The sequence below is a fragment of the Ornithodoros turicata genome, chromosome 8 (genome assembly GCF_037126465.1).
Source record: "Ornithodoros turicata isolate Travis chromosome 8, ASM3712646v1, whole genome shotgun sequence".
Taxonomy (NCBI): Eukaryota; Metazoa; Arthropoda; class Arachnida; order Ixodida; family Argasidae; genus Ornithodoros; species Ornithodoros turicata.
The window spans coordinates 15472394-15500386 of record NC_088208.1 but is presented as its reverse complement, the minus strand read 5'-3'; the positions used below and the strand labels follow the sequence as shown (position 1 = coordinate 15500386).

At 44.4% G+C, this 27993-nt stretch overlaps 3 protein-coding genes across 3 annotated transcripts in view; 2 read left to right on the top strand and 1 right to left on the bottom strand.

Annotated features, from left to right (window-relative positions):
• Window positions 1-3: 3 nt before the first annotated feature.
• Window positions 4-10032, top strand: LOC135366522 (serine/threonine-protein kinase 16-like). The gene is made up of 7 exons (XM_064599243.1): window positions 4-409; window positions 1280-1514; window positions 2533-2675; window positions 4044-4164; window positions 5685-5780; window positions 6432-6556; window positions 9056-10032. Exons 1-7 carry the CDS (start codon window positions 300-302, stop codon window positions 9180-9182), a joined length of 957 nt encoding a protein of 318 aa, XP_064455313.1. The 5' UTR covers window positions 4-299; the 3' UTR covers window positions 9183-10032.
• Window positions 10033-12880: 2848 nt separating this feature from the next.
• LOC135366521 (uncharacterized) lies at window positions 12881-26381 on the bottom strand. The gene is made up of 10 exons (XM_064599242.1): window positions 26232-26381; window positions 26010-26080; window positions 24915-25061; window positions 24646-24807; window positions 24479-24558; window positions 23979-24102; window positions 22402-22503; window positions 19755-19823; window positions 17470-17610; window positions 12881-13302 (listed from the first exon to the last, which is right to left on the bottom strand). Exons 1-10 carry the CDS (start codon window positions 26272-26274, stop codon window positions 13120-13122), a joined length of 1122 nt encoding a protein of 373 aa, XP_064455312.1. The 5' UTR covers window positions 26275-26381; the 3' UTR covers window positions 12881-13119.
• A 296-nt stretch (window positions 26382-26677) lies between these two features.
• LOC135366519 (divergent protein kinase domain 2A-like) overlaps window positions 26678-27993 on the top strand; it is a 3714-nt gene continuing 2398 nt past the window's right edge. Inside the window, exon 1 of the mRNA XM_064599241.1 lies at window positions 26678-27312. Within this exon, the coding sequence (XP_064455311.1) occupies window positions 26713-27312 (600 nt within the window). The 5' untranslated portion in view covers window positions 26678-26712. The remainder of the gene's footprint in view (window positions 27313-27993) is intronic.

Sequence of the window (27993 nt, the reverse complement as noted above, 5' to 3'; positions counted from 1 at the left end):
TCCAATCCGATTCAATCCAAATCCAGTTCGAGCGGGCAGATGGGCTGCTAAAATGACACGGAGACGTTGCAGCGCTTCGGTCAGCTGCGCTGTTGGAAATGTGTTTCATGACGTAACTGTCGCGACAGGATGCTGAATATCCACGCCTGCAAGTTTCCCGTAGTCTCTTCAGTGGATTATTTGACACTTGTAGTGACTACGTGCACCGAGAGGGTTCACACGGTTCCAGGAACACCACCTCTTCGCGTTCAATTAAATTCTCGTTGTGCCCGTAAAACATCATGCGCTGGTGAAGAGAAATGAACAGTTTAGGCTGGGGTATCCTGTTCAGTATGGGTTGTACGTGCAGCAAGGAGACTGTCTGCATCAACGGCAAGCGATACACTATAAAAAGCAGAATCGGCGAAGGGTACGTATTCCTACAGAGGACCAGTTGAAAGCTCAGTCGATGTTCGGTGCAGCTGTCAATACAAGTACTCATACATATCAGTTTGTCGCATTGGCGTATCTGAGGATGACACCTGCGATTTTTCAGTAAAATTACCTGTGAAGATGCAGGCGACATAGTATTACCACCATGATTACAGTCATTAACTGACAGCCTCACCGTCATCTTGTAGTGGTACCCGAAGACGGCACATTTTGTACTGCCCAATAGCATGGGAGAACTTAACAGATAAAAAAAGAAGACCTGTTTTTAACGTAACTCTTTAAATTCGGGAAATTATATCCAAGAGACAGTATGTAGGGTGCGGTATAGCAGGCATTGTGTTCACGCGATACATTGTGCATAAACTTACGATGGCCATCATTGTTCCATTGTTTTCACACATGATGTGAACGCCAGTGGCATTTGCAAATGTGTCATCCAGGACCAAAGAGATGGGCAAGCGGGAAAATCAGTCAGATTGACTTTGTCACATGTGCTTACACATTCGCTGCTAGTGCTTAATGAATTGAGTATATATTGAAGAGGCACTGCCCTCTATAATTTGTTTTACGCCGTGCACAAAACACAAGAGGGCTTCATAACTTAAAAACCCGAGACTAGGGGACAAAAAACGACGACACAGACAAGGTCTCAAGGGGGCTTCTTTTTTTTCTCTTCCTACAGCTTTCTGTAATCCGTCGTCACCAGTATGCTCGCTGAAGTATGTGTCTCATAGTTACATCCAGACTTTATTTGAACCCCTGAAAAGTAAAAAGGATGAAAACGTCCCGAAAATGTCCTGAAAAAGTGCCAGTGACACCAACGTGCGTATATGTTTGTATTCTTCAGGGGCTTCAGCATCGTAGACCTCATCGTGGACTCCACAACGCATACCACCTATGCCCTGAAGCGCATTCCCTGTCACACAAAGGAAGACGAGCGAAATGCCCTGCGTGAGGCGGAGTACTACAGCAGCTTCGAACATCCCAACCTGATCCACTGCCTGGACGTCGTTCTGGCGGAGAAACAGGATTTCACCAAAGCCTTTGTCAGCGAAGTGCTCATTGTTCTTCCATACTATAGGGTGTGTAAGCTTTTCTTACGGCTTAAGTAAGTTTCGTTGCGGCTTAGAAGCTGTCGAAGGTACCCTCGAAGGATAAGCATGCAGCACAGACATGTTCTCCTCCAGGTACCATGGCCACAGCCGCCTTACAGGGGAAGCAGAAGCACCTAGCATGCTTGGGCTTTGCTACAGGCCTTCCTTACGGGCCTAGCATAATTGAAATGAATACAAGGTGCCTGTGCTAAATGTGGTGAGAATTTAAAAAAAATGGGGAATGTCTTTTTTTTTTAATACTTAATAAATGAATTGATAATCAGTCATAATAATCAATCAATTAATTTCGATGCTTTCAATTACAATAATTGGCAATATATTCTTGGCGGAGTGGGCCATCTTGTGGCTGCACTGGTAACTTACTGGATTTTTCACTAATTAACTCTCGAATTATGAAAGGAACAAGCGTGACTCAATGACAGCACCCGTTCCCACCGATGCTGCTGGCATTTTCAGAAAAAGAATTGAGCCAATGTAACGCGAGGAAGCGGCCCCGGAAAAATGGCAGATCTGGGGGCCATTTTCGTCGCTCACTCAAAAATGCGCTCTTTCAATTCAATCAAAATCAATCAATCAATGCGCCCTGCAAGTAACCGAGTATTCCGCGCATATCTCCACTCACCTCGATACTCCACTCACCTTGATACTCCACTCGCCTCGATACTCCACTCGCCTCGATACTCCACTCGCCTCGATACTCCACTCGCCTCGATACTCCACTCTGGAAGCCCCATTGGCTACGGCGGCTTTCTTCCCTCTTCCCTCTCATGCACAGAGCTTGCATGCGTCTCATGCACAGAGACGCACTTGCACAGCGTATTGTCGGCTTAAGTGTGTCTAGTTATGTGCGGGTTCGCTTTGCCTGCTCAGTGTGACACTCACTTTTTGCACATTCAGTGAACCCTTCTCTTCAAAGCACGGAAAAGTTTTGAGGAAGTTACTTGCTCTTCGTGTCCTGTAACCCTCTGTTCCATTGCTTGTGCAGAAAGGGACGCTGCAGGATGAGTTGCTGATGCGGAGTCGTACCAGGGACCACATGAGCGAAGAGCGTCTTCTGCGATTGTTCCACGGAATGTGCCTTGGCGTGCAGGCCCTGCATGGTGCCACTCCTGTGGCACTGGCGCACAGGTAAGTTGTTGCCTGCTATGCTACGCGTATGTAGTTAGAGAGAAAGAGGAAAAAGGTATATACAGTCGGACCTCGTTTTATGAACCCTCGATATACGAATTCCCTCAACTTACGAACGGCTCCACAGGGAACCAAACTTTTTCCGTGTATTTTGACCTCGTTTTACGAACCCTCGATATCCGAACTATGAACGGATTATTAGGGAACGGACCCAAAGTAGCCAAGCCATTCTGACCTCGATATATGAACGGGCGTTATGAACGTACAGAGGACCAGGCCAATGGACCGGAGGATAATGAAAGTTCCTCAGTACATGCTGCCAAGGTCAAACATACAATGTCCCAACGTCGCTACGTTCCACAAACATGATTCACCATTTCGTGAAAGAATAATTCGGGCATTTACAGACGAACGGTTGTGTGTTTGGACCAGTCTCCGAGATGGAAACATCTTGCCGTTCCAAGAGAAGGCGTTCAGACCTGACAGCCGGTGATAAGCGTAATATTTGCCGTTGGAAACAGTCTCATCCGCGCGCGATACGGTACTTTGAGGACCGGGTGGATGAGTCAAGTGTCAGACTTCTGTCATCTCTTCTAAACAGGATAGACCCTGCAGAAAGTATGGTGCAAAGCACAATTACGCAGTATTTTCAAAATAAAACTTATTCAAATTAATTTCCCGTGTTTTTGTGAGGTATTTGTGCACTGCACTCCTCGGACCTCGATTTACGAATACCTCGATTTACGAACGACTTTTTGAGAAACGAAGGGTGTTCGTAAAGCGAGGTTTGACTGTACGCAGAGTTCTGTGTTTTGGGTAGTTGGTAACAAATGACACACGTTATCCACTGTGTGCATCACCAAATATTACGTATAAGCGCCATTGTAAAAAAAATTCTGAAGGTGTAATCCGCCTAGCTGTCCGGGACAGTTTGGAGCCGGGGAGTTGTATTCGCCACATGCAAAATTTTCGTCCAGCAGACCATCCTAGTTTTCGAGATGAACAAGAAAGACGGAAGTATCTATTCACATGTGATTTCAGGATGGATTCACATCTGATGCAAGCATCAACTACTGCACCATAGTGGTTGTTACACAGGAGGGGGGATTGAGGACAGTTTTGAGATGTAAAATGCAGTCAGGAAGTCTAAGTCTCGATTCTGCGGCTCGGCGGAAGAAAAACCGGAGGCTACCCACAGTGACATCACAGGGAGAAAGCACTGTCTATAAGATCCAGTTATAAATGCCTCCTAACTGAATTAATATATTTTGCATATTACCTCAGAAACAGAATTCCTTTTTTCTTACACGTGCACAGTAATACTTGCACATTATATGTATGTAGCAATAAAATTGAGATTTCTCACAGAGACCTGAAGCCCTCCAACGTGCTCATGGGAGACGACGACTGTCCCGTCTGGATGGATTTTGGATCAATGGGACGTGCGAGACTGGATATAAACAAGACGAGCGAAGCCATCGCTTTACAGGTAACAAATTGTTTTTCCTCGTTATTCCTCATGGCGAATTCGGGTGGTCATTTCATGGCAACCTTTTCTGCCAGATCCTGAGCAGTCATGTCCGCTTGGTCAAAATGCAGAAATTTCGCATGTTCTTGTGGCGTTTTCAGGGCGCCAGGAATTTGCCAGCTAGCACTTTTTTCACCCAGCCTCGATACAACTGGGCAGCCGGTTGCCCAACTGCGGGCCCGGTGGCGAGGTTCACGTGGATTAGCAGACGAAGAAACCCGAAATGACCACCCGAGTTCGCCACTAAACACGTCCCTATGGTGTGCGCAGGGTTGCCACCGCTCGTGTATTTAAAGGAACAGTTTTCGTTTTTCGCCGCCGCACGTCGCGCAACAGTTAAAGGTATGCGGAAGAACTCTAAAAAATAAATAAATAAAAGACGTGTCGGGAGATGTAGGCAAAATATAACGCGATATTTACCCTCAAATGTTGCTGAAAAACATAACTAAAAAAAGTCGGGCCCTAAAAAATGCAATACCGGCAGTGTTTCGGCCTTTTTTTACCACAGGAGGCATTTCGTGGAGGAGTTTCAGGAAATTTGCTGTGAGCCCTTCGACGTGATTTGGAAAGTGTTCAAATCTGCTGTCATTAAGTCAGGAAAGGTGGGCGACTACCGATCTGGGTAGAGAGGTAGAGAGCAATGAGCAGGAGAGATGAGAGGCAACCTGGATGATTGTAGGTGTGGTTACAGTGGCCCGGGATAGTCCGGGAGGTCCAAAGCCCCTAAAATCGTGCCTCTTTGGGGTAATGCATTTGGGAGAGTGAAAAACATGGGAAAAATTCTGTCCTCCACCACGTAAAGGTCCCACATAACACGTCCCAAAATATTTTTCTGTCTGTGGTCCCGTGTACATCCTGCGTCACAAACAATCAGAAGCAAAACGAGCTACATTTTTTTGTGTGCGCTGCCGAATGAGCACTTTCTCTCCTGATAACGTTTCTCTTTCGCCCTCTCCTACTCTCTCTCTCTCTCTTTCTCACACCCCAGCTTTCATCTTCCTCTTGGTCTTGCTCCTTCGGCAGGCATTTCTCCTATCATAAGGTGGCAACCCTAATTTCTTCGGTAGAAGAGAATTTCTAATAATTTTCTACCCTATATCTAGGGCCTGACTTTTTAGGGTTAAACCCGTATCCGCCCGATATTTACCCCCCGAACGAAATCTGTAAAATTCGGGTTTAACCCGAATCTACCCGAAAACATCCGGGTCGCGTGCCACACTCATAAGCGTGCATTAAAATAAAGTTTGATAACATTGCTAAACATTAGCTCCATGTTAAGAAAAAATTTTATTAAACAAATAAAAATCACCCGAATGCACCCGAATTCCTGACGACAGAATATGCCGTAACGGGATTTAACCCGAATACACCCGAATTTTCAAATGAAAAATATCACCCGATTTTTACCCCCCGAATTTGGCCAAAAATAAAACCCGAAAAAGTCAGGCCCTACCTATATCTAATCTGGTGCTCCTTCGCAGGACCTAGCCGCCGAAAAATGCAGCATGCCTTACAGAGCTCCAGAGCTCTTCAACGTTGAGAGCCACACGTCTATCGATGAGCGTATTGACATCTGGGTATGTACGATGCATTATTTTTGCTTTTTGCTCTCGCAATAAGGTGAGAGAGTAGAACGCGAGCCAATAATTTGGAGGAGCCAGGACAGCTTTGGCACCACTAAATACCAAGTCAGGACAGTCAGTGACTTGGAAAGGTGTCTGACCCAATGTAATTACGTATCACCTGCGCCAGTGTGCTGCTTACAGTAAAAATGTACTGTGGTGTCATCATTACATTTTTGGTTAGTATCTCTGCAACTACAAGATGACTAATTAGTAATTACCTAAAATTCATCAATGAACTCTTTAAATAGGGGATTTCGTGCAAAGGGGAGAATTCCCTAATTAAGGAGTTGCGTAATGAATTTTAGGTAGTTGTTCACCCTGGCAGGTGCACACTTTCTTCGAGAGGATGTCAGCCTCACCGTAGAACTCAACAGCAAAAACGGCAGCTATTTATATAAATAATTTGTAACGAATCAAAATAAACGCCCTTGTATATAGCGGCACAAGAAGTGCGAAAACCTCTCGTAGCTCTCTTATAGAAATTCCGTAAGGGCTAAAAGAAACACCCCGTATATTCCACCTCAGGATTGTCGATATTGACCCGATTAGTTAAAACGGCAGAGGGTGATACTTATACACCACTTTTATTTCCCTTCATTTCAGTCTTTAGGCTGCTGCCTGTACGCAATGTGCTTCTTTAGGTCCCCTTTTGAAGCTGCGCACGAGCGAGGTGATAGTGTGGCGCTCGCTGTACTCAGCGGCCATGTCGACTTTCCAGAAGACAGTCCGTAAGCTATATTTCATTTCTTATCAGTACAAGGGCAGATGCGCTCCACAGAAAGAGGGAGAGAGTCTGGAATATGGCGTGCACGGTTGGTTGCTTCTATGCTCCGCGACAACGTGAGAGCTACGGCCACGGAGGTATATCTGCTCCTGCGTGCAATGTAATCCGCACGTTGAGAGTGGGAGTTGAGAGAAGATTGTAGACTGGGAAGTAATTCACATTATTTCATTACACACGCATAAGTGATTTTGTTAACGCAAATAATGTACATGTTTGGCTTTAAAGTGGAGCTGCGCGAATATTCGAAATTTCGAATATGAAGCATATATCTGATGCTATTCGCAACCTATTTTCAGTATTCGAAATTGTCGAATATTTTCAGAATAGTACTGAAGCAAGGTATCACCGTTCTGCAAGTCGGCTTCGCCTCATTATATCCAAGTGTTAGGCGAAGCCCGCTTTACACTGTTCACAATTTTCTGTCACTAAAGTCTACAAATTTTGTGAGTGCATGGTCAACACTGTGCTCTGGACATTGCCGGTTACACTAACGAGCTTTCACACAACTTTCGGAGTTACGTTTAGTGACAGATGGATATACAGTCGACCCGCGTTTATCCGGAGGACTTCGTTTCCAGTGAAAATGTCCGGATAGCAGGGGAACCAGATAAGTGAAACACGAAAATCCAGAGTGACTCTAAAAGGACATCATTATTGACCATTACACAGAAAACTATACATTATCATCTGTTTCATTCTAATACACACACCCAGTTCTTGCAAACCTTTGCGAATGACATTGACTTGCGAAATATTGTTCTGTTGCTCGAAAAATAATAGCGCTGTTCTCAGTGCCGCCCGCGCATTTTCTACCGTCACAGCTGGTGCATCCACGCTTTCATCATCAGATTATTCTTGAACACTGTCGGAAGCGACGAGACTGACGATATCGTCATCTATGATTGCAGCGCAGGGGTCCTCATGGCGTAACCTCCCCAGTCTGAAATGACCAGACTGCTCAGTGGATTACTTTTGTGTAACGTGCAAAGTCGGGAAGAGAGAAGATTCTTCCTAGAAACACCGTCTTTGTGCCAGTAAAAAGGAGGCCACGACTAGGGTTCTCGACCTCGCTTGACTAGGTGTGGGCCAAGTGTCCTTCCTGGATAACTGAAGCCGATTATTGGGTATTAGTCACTTCTGTTCCCTGGAATTCTCGTCGGAGTCCGGAAGCTGGAGTTCGGAGAAACGAGGACGAAATACATGGGGAGAAATCCGTCCCCATGCTTTTTTGGCCGGATAGCGCAGGATCCGGATAAGTGAAGTCCGGATAAACGCGGGTTGACTGTGTAACAGTTTGTAAAAAAAGTACTATACAGGAAATTTACAGTGTAAAGATAGAAATGAGGGGATGCACACAAAGCAGGCAGCGTGGAACGTGTGGACTAACTCTCAGTGCAGTTCATCCCACTAGTGCAGTCTACCATACACAACACAGAGGGACCCTTCCCTCAGGATATGTTGGATATGTTACGCTGGTTGAAAAGGTTCACAAGTATGAAGCAGAACATCATCGAATGAGCACAACACCGAAATATATTTCACCATGAGATATTCAAAATTATTTGAATCGTGCATTTTGTGATTATTGAAATTCCATTTGCCATCTGAAGAAAGTATTTGGATTCAGTTTGCAGTGTAAGTGAAATATTCGCAAACTATTTGTAATGGAAATTTAGCTATTCGCCCAGCTCTACTTTACAGGCATGCTTTTCTCTACATGATCAGTGTGCAATTATCATGCATGCCCCCCCTCCCACTACACGCACATACACATTTACAAGTTCTGCGCTGTTCTTCTTCGGGTAGTAAGGTGGTGTCATATTCGAAAAGTTCAAATATCAGATTTTCAATTACCAATGGAGTATCAGAAACATTCGATTCACATTCGAAATTTCGAATACTCTCACACCTCTACTAATAAAGCAATGGCCTAATTATAAAGCAGTGTTGCTTTCCACGTATCCACCTGCTGAAAAAAAAAAAAAAAAAAGATTGAGTAACCTTTGCCTATTTGATACAGCATAGCTCTGAAGAACAGTCATGTAAAAGAGAACAGAAAGAAAAGTAGTTTAAAGTTATGCAGGATGTACAAACGCACTTTTGCACAAGAAGCAACGCCCTGGATCCATAATGTAAGAGTCTGAGTTTGGGCACACAGAGGGAAAACACAAACACATCACTTTTCAGTCATGTGGTCATATGACATGTGTCATGTGTTCACAGTCATGTGTTCATGTGACAGTCATGTGTTTTCCCTCTGTGTGACCACACTCAGACTTTTACATTATGGAGCTATTCAACCAGCTAGCCTCCCATCTTGTCAGTGCCCTGGTTATCCTTATGTTTTTTTTTCCTGACGTTCTTTACGTCAACACCGATGTATTATTGTCATGCCAGTTCGTGTCCAAGCACACCCACACATACATAAAACCTTGGACTGCAGGTACTCTGGCGGCGTGCACGGCATCATCCGCATGATGTTGGAGGTGGATTCCCTTCAACGGCCATTCATAGAAACGATCATCCAAAGTGTCAAGGACGTGGCTTCCAGAGCAGAAAACAAGGCTTAACGAGGCAAACGTCTGCTCGGCTTTGTGACAACTACAGAAGGACCGTTTATATAATTAACCCAAAAAAATTGTGCGCGATTTACGCTGCATTTGTTACGAAGCTAACAAAGCGGAAAATTTCCCAAAGGTTTTATATGCAACATGTTGAACAGCATTTAATGCAGTTTTTGCATGCCCTGCATCCCTGTCTGCATTGCTGTCATGTACCCTCTATAAAGAAGCAGCAAAAAAAAAAAGAGCAAAGTATATTTACTGCATCACATATCGTGTACAGCAGTGATTGCAACGAATAATTTTTATGCTAGGAAATCCAAAGTTGTAGAAGTCAGTAGTTAGAAAAATCCAGCAACAGTATGTTGCAAACCTACGTCTACAAAGTGGGACGTGCAATAGTGTCCCCTTACACAATTGACCACAGCTTTGAGGCCATGTTAACGACGTGTATACTGTGCATGTGCTGCAGACTTTTTCGAAGAAATATAAGCATTCGTACGCCACTTGTATCTTGCTACACATCTGTCCCGCTGATTGGACATCCACATCAGACGGTTGCCCTTGTAATCGTGGCTCTGCCACTCTGCTACCATGTCTCGTTATGGCCTCAGTGATAACGTCACATTCCAGTCGGTGCACCGTTTTGGGTTATTTGCTCTCCGCAACGGATGTGAGCATGGTGGCAGAACATGCAACGTCATTGTTGCACCTGTTGAGGACTACACGCAGGTCTGGTGCTCTGGCAACAGCACTGTGATTAGACATCTGTCGTCGTCAAAGTTTCAGGTTGAATACCTTTTAACTGCTCCTTTACGATTCATATGCAAGATAAATAAATGCTTGTTGTTGCTGCCGAGGTGTATGTATGATAATAACGTACAAGCATTCTTGTCCCACTTCAAAGAAATGTGGAACTCTAGCAAATCTAGTCTCCCTTCCTTTTAGAGAACCATTCGAGTTTAGTGTACATACTGTAACTTATGTGCTATACACGTGCAGTATTTTGGTACTTTCGTATGCCAAAGTTGTGAGCTCCATGGTTTGTGAAAATTGTGCGCCCTATGCACTAAATAAATATGTTAGTTTTACAGAAATAATGTCTTGTTCTATATGATTACAAGCACGGGTGCGTCATGAGAATGCACAGTGCATGCGTGGCTCTTGTTCTGGCTGAAAACAGCCAGAACAATTACTACGCTAACGCTACCATATACAGTCAGCCCTCGATTTATGAATTCCTTCGTTTTATGAACACTAGCACGAGGAACCAAACTTTTTACATGCATTTTTCCCTCGTTTTATAAACCTCGATATTCAAATAATGAATGCAATTTCTGGGAACCAACTAGGAGTTGCGCAGCGTTTTTGTCCTCAATTTATGAACGGATCGTTCCGAGGCCAACAAAAACCTTCAAAGGAATTATTCGTGGTCTTATGAATGACTCCTGAACAGACACAACGTTTTCGAGGTATTGCACCCTCGGTTCTTAACCCCTCGAAATCCGAACAACAAACAAGTTTTTGCAGAAGTGTTCCTGACCTCAATTGGCACAGCGGAAGGCATGGTCCAAAGCAAAATTATACAATATATTGCATTATAAACACAATATCAACTTGGAAATACTGTTCCATTTGCTCGATAGTACTCACTTAACGGAATTTTCGATTTATGAATCCCTCGATTTATGAACGATTTTTCGGGGAACCGAGGGTGTTCATATATCGAGGGTTGACTGTACGTACCATTTTCCCGTTCCTGGAATCCTTCTGTCGATAAGTGAGGCTACGCTTCCCAGGTTTCGGTACCAAATACCAGGTACCAAAAATGTAGGGAAGAGACCGAGGAACGATAATGAACAGTTTTAATGCAGAATGGCTGATACTCAACAAGCGCAATAATCTTCTTGCTCTTCTTCAAAACTGGTGCACAGCTTATTGGTCTGGCATGGAATGGCATGTGACAGGCTCCAGGGTAATGTTGCATACGTATATCAAACGGACATTCAAACTTCGTACAGAGAGAAGCGGCAGAAACAGGGCTCGAAACCTAAGATGGATACTGAAAAAATGAACGCACGCAGTACGCTGGAACGAAAGACACGAAAACGAAACCGTGGTGCCTTCTCACGTGCATTTGTTTTCAGCCAGTAACAGACTACATTCGAGAGGGCGCCATCTCACTCAAATGGCCTGTTGTGAAATGGTCTCTATTGAAAAGTATCTCTTTAGGTTACTGCTTATTTGTCTACATTTGAAATGTTCAAAAATTCATAATGTCACAGGAGATAGAAAGCAGGAATGCGCAGGAGTGCCATTTCACATCTGTTGTCGCACGCTTACTATGACTGAAGAAGTGACAACTGTCAACCATTCTTCGAAGGAAATATTTTCTTTCCCCTTTAAGACTACACCTGAATAACTGACACGACACTCAATGTCAATTTAGTAACTGTTATTTCGTGTCACACGGCAGTGCAAATGGCCTTCAGCAATAACTGGCATTTTCAGCTAACGGAGCTATCAGCCCATAAACGGCGTTATACCACGTGTTTATGACGTGCAAACATTTTTTTAGAGCCGCGAAGAGGGGGAGCTATGGGGGCCTCCTCGCACCTAGATTTTGTTTGCTGTTGAGCGTGAATGACCTCCATTTGTACTATTTTCTCTTAACGTTGAGTGCTGCTTTTGTATCATTGGGATATTATGCGACTTTTCTTCGAATCGAATATCAATCATCCGAAGTATTCGATTCGCAAATCGAATATCCGATTTTCCGAATATTCGACTATTCCCAGAACATAAACGTGGACACCACCCCGAAAGTGGGCTTCACTTGATGCCTCCCTGCATGAGGTGAAGCGTGCTTTACAAAATTGCCAGTGCTGCAGGACGAACACAGGCTGACCTGCGTTTAGTTTAAGACAACATTAGCTCAAGTTAATTGTGTGTACTTCGCCTGTACTCGCGGAGGATTTTGATTTGATGTCTGGAAGGTGGTCTTTAAAAAGTGAAGTGAAGGCTCTTGAATAATGCCTGCAGCCCAGGAACAAAAAGGGTGTCTTAAGACATCCCTTAAGTTCAAAACTTCAGCAACGCTACATCCCGAGGCGAGACATACGGACTCCAGCAACGAAGCTAAAGGGGGTTCACGGCAAAGCTGAGGCAGGACACCAATTTGTTTCACAAGCGTACACCCAGTAAGTGCACACTCACCTGAAACACAGGAAACACTATCGTACAAAATTAAAGAGTAGGCTTCCCACAGAAGAACTGCGTCTCACTTTTGCAACAGTTAATGCCAGAAAAATTACACAAAGTCAGAGTAACTATTTAATACGTAAGCTTTCGGGCAGAGCCTGAAGAAGACTGAAGAAGGGCAGGTGCTAAACCATGGGCTTACAAATTGCAAACTTTTAGTGCAAAACGCGCATATTGTAAACTTAGCACCAGACGGGCCGGTTGGTATGTACCTCTTGGCTGGCGGCACAGAAAATGGAAACACATTGTAAAATTTCTGCATATATTCGATTCGTTATTCCGAATTCTTTCCCTCATTCGATTCAATATTCGATTCAACCTAAAATATTCGAATTTGCACACCCCTAACTATTTGGTTATCGGTGTGAACATCACTGGCCAGGAATGTCAGTTAGTATTCGTCTGACAAGTGTCAACCGTAAAGGACAGTTAAAGTAGTACAAATGTCAGCTTACTAATTCACTTTTAATTCGCTGTCTGACAGGGTTAGAAGAAATATTGTTATTGTTGATGATGATGCTGTTATTGTTGATAGGAATGCTGAATCCAGAAGACCTTGAAGACCTTTTGTGTCATACATTCACTTCAATTTCGTACATCGAGTGTAACACGGTGTCACAAATAAATACTTGAGGTGAAAAACGTTACTTCCATTAACCGTACTATAGTCCAGACAATGCCAGCGTTAGTGTTCCATCTTATTTTCAGCTCCAGGTTCTTCCTCTTCTTCACTTTCACTTTCAAACTTTTCCTCATCTTCCACATCATTCTCCTCGTCGTCATCATCATCATCATCTCCAATTTCTGCAAGCAGCTCCCCTATGTGTCTGATCTCATCTTCGTCATCAAACTGAACCTTGGCAGCAACCTACGTGCAGATAAAAGGATTCTTACCATTCCTCCCAAGAGAAAAACGGGTGTAAGAACTGCACCAGGGAAAAGGTTTCAAGAATTACAGAAACTACCCTGAAGAACAGGGCCCAATTGCACGAACGTTGAGGCTATTCCTGCTGCCCTCGGTAGCTTTGGTAGTGCTTTCCGCACACGGTACTGTCCTCGACGCTTCTATATTTCTCTTAGCACTGCCAAAAGTACCGAGGGTTAGCCTCAATGTATACATGCAAGCAGGCCCAGATCTCATTCCACTCACAAGCAGGTGTTCCGCGGCTGGAGTCGTGTTTTAGGGTTAGACCCGGTAAACTCAAGGACTTGCCAGGTGCAACTTGGGCACACAAAACCCGTCAACTGTGCCATGAAAATGTGCTGCAAGCACTGGCAAAAATACTAGCGAGATATTACACCCGAGGGGCATCCAGAAGGTAAGCTCCCAATGGCTATAAAAAAACGTGAAATCCTGCTTTTGAAAGTGTAATATTTTCAGTCTCTCCTGTCGTATTTAAGCCTTGTGCTGCTTGCATTTAATCTGTGTACTGTGGGATCTAATCCAAAGTTCTTGCATATCCTCTGCATTCATCTCACGAGTTTATACACAATAGTAAACTGATGTTCCCTTTGAAATTTCCTACACATATTCTGAAGGCAGGATCAGGCAGGATGAAGGCATCTCATGGAAGATTTACGTAGTGACGTTTAGAGACCATGTGCTGCACGCCCTCACTTAGTTGCGTTTATTGACCATCACAGGGCTAGCGAGAGACAGCTCGCATGATCGATCCGCTTAAAGGAGCAGTCTAGAGGCCCACAACTTTTTTTCTGTTTTTGGTCAGTATGGAATGTTAGGCGTCCGAAAACAGTTTTCCCACAATTAGTGCAACCGTAGCTAAATTGGGACGCCTGCAATAGCTCCCCGAACCTCCCGCGCGCAAAACACCCTCCTTCGCCTTCACGATAGGCACGTGATGAGCGCCACTACACACGTCACTATGTGACGCAAGTGGTGAGGACGCTCCTCATTGGACTTGGGATCACATGATCGAGGTGAGCAACATCGCCCAGATCGGAGCGTCTGCTACCGCTTGGGAGACGCCATGCGTTCTCCGGCTTCGTGATGTCCGAAACGGAGGGTTTGAAGGCTGTCAACGACACAACCACGATTTTTTTGGGACCGCAGGCACCACGGGAAGAATGAGTGGTGCAGCCCGAAATTAACTGCGTTTGTACAGCAAAAACCCCGTGCTTCTCGACAGTGTGCAGCCTGTCCGACAGTTTTCACCGCGCAGTTGGTTCAGTGGCTAACAGGTGGCGCCACAATACCGCTTCGCAATAGCTTTCTGCTGCTGTGAATTCTGAGATTGCACAGAAGCCACGGATATATTACTCTTGCGATCGTAATCTTATTTTCTCAGGCTGCGTATATGCTTCTTCTTTTAAAGAAAACGTGATATAAATCATATAAATAATAGAAGTCAACAAGAAGCAGCTAGCAATGCTCGTAGCAGACGGTTTTTCCTACGAACGAATGAGGGGCTCTCTACCACGAACGTCACACTAGAGTGGGTGTGGTCTGCAGTTGGAGCGCTCCGGCCTGTCACCGCGGCAGCGATTTTCCAAATTAATTGCACCGTGGTGATACAACTTTGGACAGAAATATTTTGCGGGAATGCTTTTCACATACTGCTTTACAAGATGACAGCAGTTTTGGGCCATGTTAGATACCACTTTAATGCTCCTTTAAGTTGCCAGTAAAGTACCCACCGTTTTACTTCATTGGCTGTATTCGATGTAATGAACCTCGATACAGTGAACGTCTATTTAATCTGTCTCCTGTGGTTCTTTGCGATTAGTGCAGTCCGAAAACTAACGGTTTTGTCAGCTGACGAGAAACTTGGAATAATCGATGCCTTGTCCGAGGGCGAAAAGAAAAACGACGTCGCTATCCGCAAGGTACGAATGTTCTGACTATATAAGGAAGGACGGTTCAAGCAAACTTTTTGCATACACTTCTGAATGGCACAGTAAGCACGGCAATGACATTTGCACTCTACAAAACTTGCATGATATTACAGAATCGGAGTGGGATTTGCATTTTTAATCCAGTCGTACGACACAACGACGTAAGCAAGAATTGGCTGCAGAGGTTCGCACTTCAACCATTTTTTCTCTACAAGCTCGATTTAACGAATTATTCTATTTAGCGAACTAAAGTGTGGTCATTTTCAGTTAAGTTATACATAGAGGTTCAACTGTATCTGTACTACGCCGTGAACCAGTGCAACTCAGTGACGTGCTTTTTCTTGAGCACATGCGCAACCATAGCACCGTGTGTGTCGGCGAGTGCTGTCGTGCAAAGTCAAGAGCACAGCACCTCTACTCAAGAATGGAAAAGGGGGCGATGAAGCCTCAGACCCCTTCAGGGGCCTGCCTGACACAGGGGTTAACAGTTGCTACCACCTGGAGAAGTGAGGAAGGGGCCCAGGCAAGACTTGTCCAGAGCACGATCTACTAGATTATAGCGACCATGTCGTACGGACCCCTTCCCAGCGCCGCACTTGGAGGCTAGCGATGGCGCTACTCATCGGCCCAGTTATTGCTTCTTCAATTTCTGCAATACAGTTGAACCTCTATATAACGAATTTGTAAATGCTGGCTCTTTGTTTCGTTAAATCGAGATATTCGTTAAATGGAACACGCCAAGTTAAACAAAGATGGCCGCCGCACTACCAGCGCCGCGCGTACCGCAAAACGTCATTTGTCATAGAACAGGTACTAAGGTAAGAAGGGCACAAAATATCAAGCTTTATTCATTACATAACGCTAGGTAATGCGTAATTTGTGCACAATATCGTTCTGAGCATTCATAACCTTCGTAACTCCGGATGACCTCGACTGCTTTCTCCTACGCGATCGCGTATCGAAGTTTCTTGGTTGGTTCACTTGCACTCATGACGTCCGGAAAGAACAACCGTACACCGCCGAAAAGAACGAGAAACGGGTACATGTCACGTAAACGTCTGCGCCGATGGAACCTTGAACGGCAGCGGCATCATGCACATTTTACCACCGTCAGCATCAGCGGCGCGAACAAAAACAAGTAATGAAAAGGCACAAAACCGCAACGTACTGTCGTCTTCATCAACACAAGCAAATTAGACTTCGCGAGATGTCAGCAATGCGTGTTTTCTTGTCCGAAAACAGGTGCGAAGAGACCCTCGCGCCGGTTTCGAAACAGCGTCGGCGCAACGATTACCGGCGGCGGAGACGCACATGTCGGCACGCTCGTGCCTACAGCACGTGACAACCGAAGTAACCAACGAAAACTCGCGTAAGGACAACAGAGAGGGAAGGTTTCTCCTCCTTTTCTTCGTGGTGAAGGGGAAAGACACGCGCAGAAGAGCCCAGAGATTTCGTTAAATAGAGGTGACCAAACGAATGTATTTCGTTAAATCGAATGCAAAAATACATTGGCATCTGTAGGGATGCGTTCGTGCAACGGAAATTTTTCGTTAAACAGAGGATTTCGTTAAATCGACGTTCGTTATTGAGAGGTTCAACTGTACTTTGTACTTTAGCTTACCTTAGTATTTCCGTACAAGCGGTGGATACCCAACGAGAGGTGTTTCCCTCTAAAGTTGATTATCATCGTCATTCTACGCGTTTTCGTAGGAGCTGTTGCTGTCGTCTGCTACGGTAATCGTACGTCCGCTTCTGCGCGTTCAAAATTCGAATTTCCATCGTCCAATCATGATGCAGGTCTCGCGGGCTGATGAGTAGAGCCCCTAGTGGATCGTGTCGACGGGCTCCTCGTAGCGGTTGCCGACTACGACATGGTCGTTATAATCTCGTAGGTCATGGTCTGGAGTCATCCCCGGGCCCATAATTTTTCTCGCCGGCCGTGCCTCTACTCTGACATGAACTGTACCTATTGCGGTACACTCAAACAATGGTACGCTCAAACTGCGTGAAAGTGTATTTGGAATGTATAGCCAAAATAAAACATTTCCAATACAAGTTTTCGCATTGTCTATGCGGGGAGTCTTTCACGGCTCCTTCAACGGTCTTCACTACACTGCGTGAGCGGACTAAAGCTCTGCCAAATATTCCGCTACATTTTGATGTGCAACACACTAACACCAACCTCTTTTGCCCTATTGAGGTAGAAGCGGGCATTTCCCCGGTAATCTTCACCTCTGAGGTAATTGAGCCAACCTAAGAGGTACCAGACGTCTACGACCTCATCATCTTCTTCTACGAGACCGTCGAGTATGTCGCCTGCCTCCTAAGGGAATATTAATGATGCTGAAGTGAGAAAACTTACAACAAAACTAAGTTCAGGGATGTGCTTACCAAACAACTTTGAGAAACAGACTGAATGTTTTGGCCTTTTGCCCGAGTTACAAAAACCATTTCTACAATACTGATGACACGATTCCCTCTGTCTGAGTACTTGACTCAAAGTTATTGAGGGCTACCTTCTGCTATCGACGTTTGGTGTTCTGTGCATTTGCTCATCATGCTGAGCAAACCCGTACGTCCTCCATACGACCCTTGGATGTTACGTTCACTACAGGGGAAAGTCAGACTAAAAACACCCATGAGTCACAAGTTCATCTGTCCATATATAAACCTTGTACATAACTGGTTAGAGTGCCACCAAATGTTTTTCCTCCTGGATTCACTTGCTTACAGTTCCTTCAGTTAAGACAGCCAGTTACAAGTAGAGCCTGGAGTTTTAGGGTTTTGCCCGATTCTTCCCCGAATTTGCACCCCGAATTGAAGGTTGCCTCTTAAGGGTGAAACCCGATTTTTACCCGGCAAATCGCCCTCACTAGGATGTCTGTAGGAATGCACTAACTTACTTGTTTGGCAGAAAAATGCGTTTACATCACCGTTTGTACCAAACCGCTACAGTTAGTTTGACTAACTGAGCCCGATTTTCCCCCGAATTTTACGTACTGGAAGTTTTTTCACCCGAATTCCCATGAATTTAGTGCACATGTTTATTTACCCGATTTTTACCCCCCCCCCCCCCCCCCCCGAATTTAGGAAAAAATATTTCCCGAAAACTTCAGGCTCTAGTTATAAGCAGAGACTCACTGCTCGAACCAGAAATCAATTTATAGATAAGAAAAAATTAAATATTCATGCGATTCATGACCTAGCCTGCAATGATAACTGAAGAGGTTACATAAGCTCTGTGGTTAACCACGAGGAAGAAATGTGCAACTGCCACAGCTGCAAAAGCATGCCAGACACTTCATTACACACTACAGTAGAATTCCGTTAATACGACTTCCGATAATTCGATTTTCCGCTTAATTCGATCGAATTCGAAGGTCCCGTCAAATGCCCGTATGCCTCTATTGATAAAAAAGTTCGTTATTTCGAACGTGAGATCAGTGCACATCGTGTAATTCGATCGATGCGTCCGCGAACCGGGCATCCGCGTCGCCCGCACCGCACATACAAGATAAAGTTCGCCCAAAAGTTCAGGTGGCAGATCGGCAGACGACGATTGAACAGTACCGATCCGTTCCGATAACCGCGAGTTTTTGTGCACCGAACGCTATCGTATTTGCGTACGTAAGCGATAGCGTTTGTGGTTCTGCGCACGCGCAAAACATAGAGCTTCGCGCATTGTGCAGAACCACCACGCATCTCTTGCATACGCAAAGCCAATGGCGTACAATGCACTAAAACTCAATTCATTTGGTGGTGGTTCGTGCCGGGCGAGGAGGAAACGTCTCTTTCTCGTTTTTGCTTTCCGTTTATTGTTCTACGTTTCACCGGGCTTTCGTTCGGAAACTGTTCGTGCAACAAGAGTCCGATACACAACGTGCGCTCGACGAGTTTCGAATTTCGATGACTTCGTGGAAGTGGACATCGTCGTCGTCAGACGTGTCCTGCCCGGGCAAGATGGCGGAAGCGAAACTGAAGATGATATCGCTCGCCGAGCGCATTCAGTGTGTGGGTGCATGCACGCACGCACACTGCGAGCTTTCCGCGAAATCGTCTACAGTTTCGCTTCCGCCATCTTGCGCGGGCAGGACACGCCTGGCACCGATGTTGTAGCGCGCGCGCGAGCGCTCTATGTGCAATGTGTCGAGATGCGCGTTTCAAGCGTGAGCGACAGCAGAGGAATGCACAAAGGTGACATTGACCTCTACAATTTTTCTGCCTATTATTTAATTCGACCTTCGGATAATTCGATCAAATTTCGCGTTCCCGTCAGGGTCGAATTAACGGAAGTTTACTGTACTATCTACATCCTCTTTTTCACTTTGCGTACCCAAAAGTTACAACATCTAAAGGTACCCTCACGAAGGTGAACAGTGTGCCCGAACATTCCCAACCTCCGCTGTAAAATGCAAACTCAATCTGCAAACTGTACTTGAAAATACATTTTTAAAACATGCAACTCACATCGTACATCTCCAATTCGATCAGCAGCTTACTGGCATCAACTCGGCTGCTGTAACTCAGAGAGCAAACCTGTAATGAAAGTGCAGATATTTTAGTATGTCACATAATATACAGCCTATGAAGTTTTAGACAGCACGTTGGACATAAAAAATCAAACCGCAATGTAATGAAACTGGGGTCGCAACTTTCTTTGTTGTGTCAAAGCTGCATCAAAACCCATTGTCACCACAAGCCTGTGTTGGTTTTCACATATCTCACCATGCCCGTCAGCTTACTTAGGTTTCGGATCTTTTTTTTTTTTTAAATCAAAGTTGGAGGTAAAAATTGGGTTTTATTTCAGGAGCTGTAAAACAGTCTGAAATAAAAAGAAAATACCACATGAAAGAGCATAAATGCATACAAAAATTTTAAAAAGAAGTGCTTCTTACATTTCTTATGAGCACATGCTAAGTGTGAAATATTTAACATGTTCCACTGTCGGTCTGGAAGGTTGAATCTGCACTTTGGTGAGTTCAGTTATCCAGGTTTACCAGATTTTACCCAAAGTGACAATGATGCAAATTTGGGGTAAAAACGGGTTTTATAGGTTTACCCCTAAAACATAAGGCTCTCGGCTTACGCGAGTGCTCAATGTCCTTACAGCTGCGCATTTGTGTGTGTGTGTGTGTGTTTTGGAATGCGTTAGACGCCAAGTAAATGTCCTTTTTACCGTTTTAATACAGTTAAAATTAGAGGTGTGGGAATATTTAAATTTTTGAATACAAATCTAACATGGATACCTGTAAAATTGCTCCTTGAATATCTAATTGAATTTCGACATAACGTCCAATAAAATATATGTTTCAATCTCTGTAAATACTTATTTTATTCCCTTGTGAGTGCTAGACTTCTCTCATTTTTTTGCCCGTTAGTTTCCTTGAAAAGGGCTAATAAGAAATAAGTATTAGTGTATTGGCGTAACACAAGGCATACATGCTTATATGCACATGCACAGCCAAATTATTTTTACAATGAAGCAATGTGTGCATCTCAAAGATCCTCCATAGGCACTTAAAATCTGTTTGCACTTTAAATGCTGGTGAAACAGACAGACTTCTGTCTGTCCATAAAAAGTAATGTAAATAATGTAGGGGTGGGCGAATCCGAATAGTTTAAGTCGAATCGAACATCGAATCGAATGAGGGAAAAAATTCCGAATACCGAATCGAATATCGAATATTCGTGCAAAATTTACAATATGTGACTTTCGCACTAAAAGTTTCCATTTTGTAGCCCATGGCTTTAGTGTAATTTTTCTGGCATTAACTGTCATGAGAGAGACATGCAATTCTACTGTTTAAAGCCCCTACTCTTTAATTTTACATGAGAGTGCTTCCTGCTTTTCAGGTGAGCCTACACTTACTGGAGTACTGGAGTGGTTACCTTCATTTCAAAATTTTGTCAAGCAGTAGCATGTTATACGGATGAGGCTGTAATTGTATCAGACCACCACAGGCCATTTGTGAAACAAACGAATTTGCATCCTGCCTCAGCTTTGCCATGAACACCCTTTAGTTTCTTTGCACTCGTCCTAGGAAGTTGCACTACTGAAATTTTAGACGTAAAGGACAGCTTTAAGACACCCTTCTTGTTCGTGGGCTGTAGTCATTATTCGAGAGTAACTAACTTTTTAAAGGCAACCTCACAGGCATCAAATCAAAGTCCCTCGTCGGCACTGCTAAACTGCACGTGGGAGGGGTGCCACCCCTTCCACAGACGATGTCTACAAAAATACTTTGGATAACGTTATCTTAAACTAAACACCGTCCGGCCTGTGTTGGTCCTGCAGCATGGGCAATTTCGTAAAGGAGGCTTCACCTCATGCACAGAAGCATCAGGTGAAGCCCACTTTCGGGTTGTGTCGCTCATATTCGTGGAATAGTCGAATATTCGAAAAATCGAATATTGGATATTCGATTCGCGAATCGAATAGTTCGAGCGTTTGATATTCGATTCGAATTCGAGAATTCGAATATTCGCACACCCCTAAAATAATGACACGTTTAATATGCAGGATGGTTTACTGATTACACATCTCAACTCACAGGTTATCAAGAGGGGAAACGAATGAAGCAAGCGGGGCTGTGATGTCAGAGTGGCATGAGTTTCTGTATCTGCGCTGCCCATTTCCTCCGCTTCTACATTACCGTCTTCGCTGTGAAACTTTCTATGCAGGTTCACATCGGCGCAAAGAACTGCCTTGTACGGTTATCTGAGATAACCTTAGATGAAGCAAGTGCTCTTTTCTTGCACTGGCAATGCCTTCCGCATTTGTCGTTTTGGTAGGAAACAATAAGGTTACACTATGCTTTCACCTGCGATGTCACGCGTAAGACCATTGTTTCTAACAGTAATGCATAGCTTGGAACAGCCTCATTCCAAGTACTCACTGTAAAACCGCAATCCTCGGTGATGCTGTATAGCTGTGTTTATCACATGCGCTTGTTTAAGCCATACGTCTTGGTATCATGTGTAACAACAGCTCTCATTTGCCTGGGACGTCGTGCCGAACATTTTAAACACGACAAAAGTGCACTTTATCTTCATCATTCACTATTACATCTCGCCAAAATGCACCGTAGATACTAAATGCAAATTAGATACCTGCCTCGACAGGGTCAACATCTTCACTGGCTGTCTTGTTTTCCCTAATGCTCTGATACCGTGGAAGCCACAACGAGAGGCTCCGTTCCATCAGTCCTTTGGCTTCCTGAAATGGCAGAAAACGAAAAAGAAAAACAGCGATTCACTTACAATTGAATCTCTGTATGCAATAAGGGGACAAGTAAAAAAAAATCCCAAATCGAGAAAAGGGGCTTGATTTGATTGTCCGTCCCATTGATCCACATGCATTCCCCGTGTCTCACTCTCCTGTAGTGGGCTAATAAATTGCAATATGATCCTACATTTTCGTTGGCAGGGCATATTGGTATACTTAGATGTCATTGCGGCAAAAATAGTAAAAAGGGGATAAGCCGGTTTATCCCCTAATTGAATCTCTGTATGCAATAAGGGGACAAGTAAAAAAATCCCAAATTGAGAAAAGGGGCCTGATTTGATTGTCCGTCCCATTGACATTCATGCATTTCCCGTTTCTTACCCTCCTGTAGCGGGCCAATAAGTTGCAATACGACCCTAAATCTTCTTTGGCAGGTACATACTGGTACGTAGACGTCATTGCAGCAAAAATAGCAAAAAGGGGCTAAATGGACTTATCCCCTTATTGAATACAGAGGTTCAATTGCATACATAGGTTCAATTACTGATACTGCACACATCGAATGCAACAACTCAGGGAAAAGAGGCGCTGACGCCAGGAATCAAACCTGGGTCTTCTGATTTCCTTGCATCATGTGATCTTGTGATTTGATCAGAAGACCCAGGTTCGATTCCTGGCGTCAGCGCCTCTTTTCCCTGAGTTGTTGCATTCGATGATTCCGGGAGTATGAGGCTTACATGTTTGTGTCGTCCCTAAGTGTGGTCTGCTTCGGCCAAATCTCGTTGTCTACTGCACACATGCTCTACAATATGACTTCTAGTTCCAGTAATCTTAATGATTATTATCCAGTATTAAAGAAATGTGAAGATGCCACAGACCTACAGACATCAATACAAAAGTTTCCGGTTCCCTTTCCACGACTCCCTTTTTTTTTCCACAATACACTTCAGTTGTGAGTGACGCCTCTTCTCTGTGTGGAACTTATGTCCTTGTCTTTCGTGTCCCTAAATATTGCAGTACGCTATCCCACCAACTAGCCCAACTGTCAGCACTTGTTCATTTAAGCCGACTAAAAGCACACGTTCCCCATACCACGTATTCACTCGAGCGACGTACTCACGGAAGATTCTAGCGGAAGAAAAAACGAAAACACTGCTTACAGAGCCGAAGTTCCGTCCCGTGTTACGTTGAGCATTCACAGGGTGCGGAATACCGGAGAGTGGCGTACCGCGCATTTAGCAGACGACGCTTGGCAGACGCCGCCGTCAGCGTCTTTTCCTGTCATCTGCTACGGAATACCTTGTGGCTGCGGCGCAGGATATTCCCCGTGGCTAGCAGTGTACGTAAAGACACGACGGTGAGCACTCACGCTCACGTGATAGCAGAAAGCTACGACGTTTTTCGCATCTTCCCACTTCTGGTGAAATGTCGCTCGTGTGAATACACGGACAAGGTAGTTTACGTACTTCATTTTGGCCCTTCACCAACAGGAAGTTGACCTTGCACTGAAGGGCTTCGGGGTTGGATGGATCCGCAGAGATCCCTTTTTCGATGAGGGTAGAGCACTTTTCTTCAGCATCTTCGTCAAAACTGAAAAAAAAATGGACGCCGGTCAATAGCTCTGTTTGCTTCCACGTTTCTTTTACAACGTGCAGATGTTATGTGGAATAGAATGGGCCTAATATAACGGCACATGGGGACTGCATGAGAGCAATAGATAAAGTAACTAGCTGTCTGTGACTGGGCTGCACTTTGTGAAGTAGTGCAAACGGTGCAAGTCGAGTGGGAAAACTTTGGTTGGAAAAAGTGCCATGGTAGTGCTTATCCTTCTTAAGTAGAACACGACTATAGCGTACTCTGCATCAGGGCAGCACCTGCCATGCACTTTCTTTGCGCTCCTGTACGCTTACTCCTTGCACTCTTTTTGACTAATCGAAGATTGCCGTCGTTATGTGGAACTACCTACCAACAATCGGTCATGTAGACCTCTGCCATGGCACAGTACACAGAAGACAGTTCTCGGTTAAGATCGATGTTCTCAGACACCTGGAAAACAAAAAGAAAAAAAAAAGAGAGAGAAATATATCTGTGGCAACACAACGCAGGCAACAACAGAATACGCAGCGAACATACCGTCTCCGAAACGCAGTTTTCTTTCTCATGTATTTGCTGTTCAATTATGGCGGCTCCTTTGCTGTAACACCTCAACGCGTCTTTGCCTCCGCTTAATTGTGCCATAGAGAGGTATTTCCTGAAACCAGTGTCCGGTTGCAAGGATATCATCTTTTGCAGCACCTAACTTGTTTGTTAAGGAAACGCAATGTGCAACCGATATTATTTTCGAACTAAAATTTGATGCCCATCAAACCATACGTAAAACGTGCTTGAAATAAAAAGGATACTTCCATCGCAGACGTGGGATCACCAATTTCCAACAGGATCGTAGACAGGGTCTCAAGGGCCTTTATGTTGTCTGGTTCAAGTTGCAAAACACGTTCACAAAATTCTTTAGCTGCTTCAAACTGCAGCTCATTCATGGACGAGTCAGCCTGCAAGTTAATGAAAAAAAGAGAGAGAGGTCTTGGAGAGGGGGAAAACCAATTGGCGAACACTGTCAGTAATCGTGAATTATACGACAGCAACAACATCACTTCCGTCTCAAACTATCAAAAGATGATGATGATTATTCAGGTTTTTATGGCGCACAGACAACTAAGGTCATAGTGCAAACTATCAAAAAGATGGGCGGATTTTGAAGAGAGCCTGCGAAGAAGATGCCTTGACTGTAAGTTACCGAATGTCGCTGCTGACATGCGAGGAACTGTAATTTATTCTGAATGTGCTTATGATATGATGAGGAAAGGAAACTGTTGAGATTTATGAAGCGATTCAGTGACAATGCAACGAATGCTAATCAGAAGCGTGTCACACGAAAATAAAGGCTGGGCAAAGTCAACAGGGTCACAAGATTTTGCAGTTTAACGAGTTTACTGATGCTTGTTTGTGCTTGCACGTGAAGTATTTGGAAACAAGTAATGTGATTATACAGGGTTTAATCATTGACATCACCTCTGTTGAGGGCACTAGCTTTAAAGCAGAAAATTTGACAAGTAATACATGAACGGCACAATCGGAAAGGTGATGCAGCGCACGAGGATCCGATTCGAAGCAGAGTGTGTATGAGCAAGGAGGAGGGTGAGCAAGAAGGAAACTGAGCAGAGAATGAGCCGAACGAGCGAGTAAACAGAAAGCTAATCAGGGAGTGAGTGGGCATGAGTACGCAAGACGAAGGTAAGGGACGGAGGGTCGGGTTGCGCAGCGTCGAGAGAAAAGCAGAAATCTAGCTGCAAGAATGGAGGTGCTTAGCGTTTAGTGGTTTGTGCTTCTGAGGATATAAAGTGATTTTCATGTTTCTTAAACGCTGTTGCAACTGTCTTTCCAGCTAACGCCAGCAATATTATATCGTGTGAAGCTAAAACAGCTGACACGTTACATACCAAGTTTAGAAGTTCATCAACTCCTGTGTCTGAATCTTCCATACCCGGTGGCCCTCTCCTTGACTGTGCTTCTGCAAAGAGAAACCCACTGTGCAGTAATAGCGCAGATGACAGACACATCTCGTTTTTAGAAGAATGGTTAGAGTACGAGTTTGTGACCCGCTAGAATCTGCTTGGCAAAGTGCTTATCTAGTAGTTCTCAACGACAACTGATTTACTTACTGAGTTTCAAACCATATTTTCCTTTGTTTCTAACCTTTCCCATTATGTTTTGCAATTAGTGACACTGCAGGGGTTCACCGAGGTTTTAAAATGCAAAGCCTGAAACATCTACCGATCTCCGCAGACGACCACGTGGATAGCATGGCTTGACGTTTGGCTAGGCTTGGCTAGATTCAAGAGTTCGCTTTGGCTTGGCTGCTTAAGCAGTGCGATCACGTGAGTGCGATCTCTTTCTTCCTTTCTTCATGGAATACGAAATACGAAAGATTCAACTGATATGCTGAAGATAGCTGTAGATTAGCTGTGATTATTGTAGTATATATACGGTCATGTGTACTTCCTAAAGCTGCTAAAGTCACCCGTATTACGTGGCTAGGTAGTTAGGTGGCGCATACAAAAAAGCCAAAAAGCCGTCAATCCATGATCCATCGTGATCCATTCACAAGCCAAGGAAAGATGGTGCCGAATCGGATCAGCTGGTATGCGTATCCCCTGCCGCAAAAAGCGATTCCTTCTCTTTATTGCTACGGTATCCTTCGTCTACTTTTTTATTCTTTTAACCTTCCACATTGATCCGTCTTCATCAGGCTTCCATGAATTTACGAAATGCCCGGCGTGCTATGGTGATGGACTTTGCCCAAACTTGAGCAACCTCCAGCTTACGGGATGGAGTCGCCTCAGCATCTTACGGTACCTCAACGTCAAGAACGTTTTTTACGGTCGTCTAAACGGCCGAAAAGTTGTCGTGAAGAAGTTGGCACATGACAGTGAACTGTTAGGTACTGACACCAAATTGTGCAAGCGGTCTGGTTTGAGTGATGTGAATGTTTGTAATGTGGCTGCGGCAGTTGAAACGACGCTGGGCGAAAGTAAAGATCGCGTGTCAACGCTTATCCGCTTTATGAACCAGTTTCGGACAAATCAGGACGCAACGACGTGTCCGCATCCTAGGTTTGTGGAGAAAGTTCTCGACACCGTTACGCGCAATGCTGCTACACTAGCTGCAAGAGACAACCGTTTAGACCCCGTCGCTGTTGTTGCGTACACATCTGCGGTTAATCCAGAACCGTTAATTTTACAGGTTAGTATGTGAAACAGTGATTGTGAAAGGCACCAAACAGCTCTGTTCAGGAAACGTTCCTGGAACAGTCGTCTGGAAGGAACAGTGAAAACGAAACTAACCTCAATATTACCCATCGAAATACGTGTAGCTCAAAAACAAGACTCATCCTATTGCTTTATAAGGTCGCGAGGCCTCTCAAGGTTCCTTACCACTCGAATTAAAGTAGATAACCCTTCAGTTCTCAAACTTTCACCATTGCAAGATTGTGTCTTACTACAGGAAGCATGGAAACTAACTGCAAAAAAATGTATGGCTGTATTTCCGATACCTGGTCTGGCATCAGTGATCAAACCATCTGTTGACGCCAAGTCAAATTAGTGCCTACGAAACAAGGCACAGTAGAAGGGAACAGCTAGGAGAAATTTTTGACAGGTTAATATCCCTTTAAGTAAATGATTTAGAATACTTAAGCAAACGCTTCGTCATGTAGCAAACATGATACGCTTGAGAGTGCACACCAGATGCCTGTTTAGGAATGCCACCTCCCTAAGCCCAAATTTATTTTCCAAACATTCAATTACGGTACGCAATATCCTGTCACCACTTTACACTCTATCTATCTACGTCCGATCTCCCTCGGAACGCAGTCATCTCCTTAAACCCAAATTGATTTCCTTAACATTCTGCTACGGTATGCAA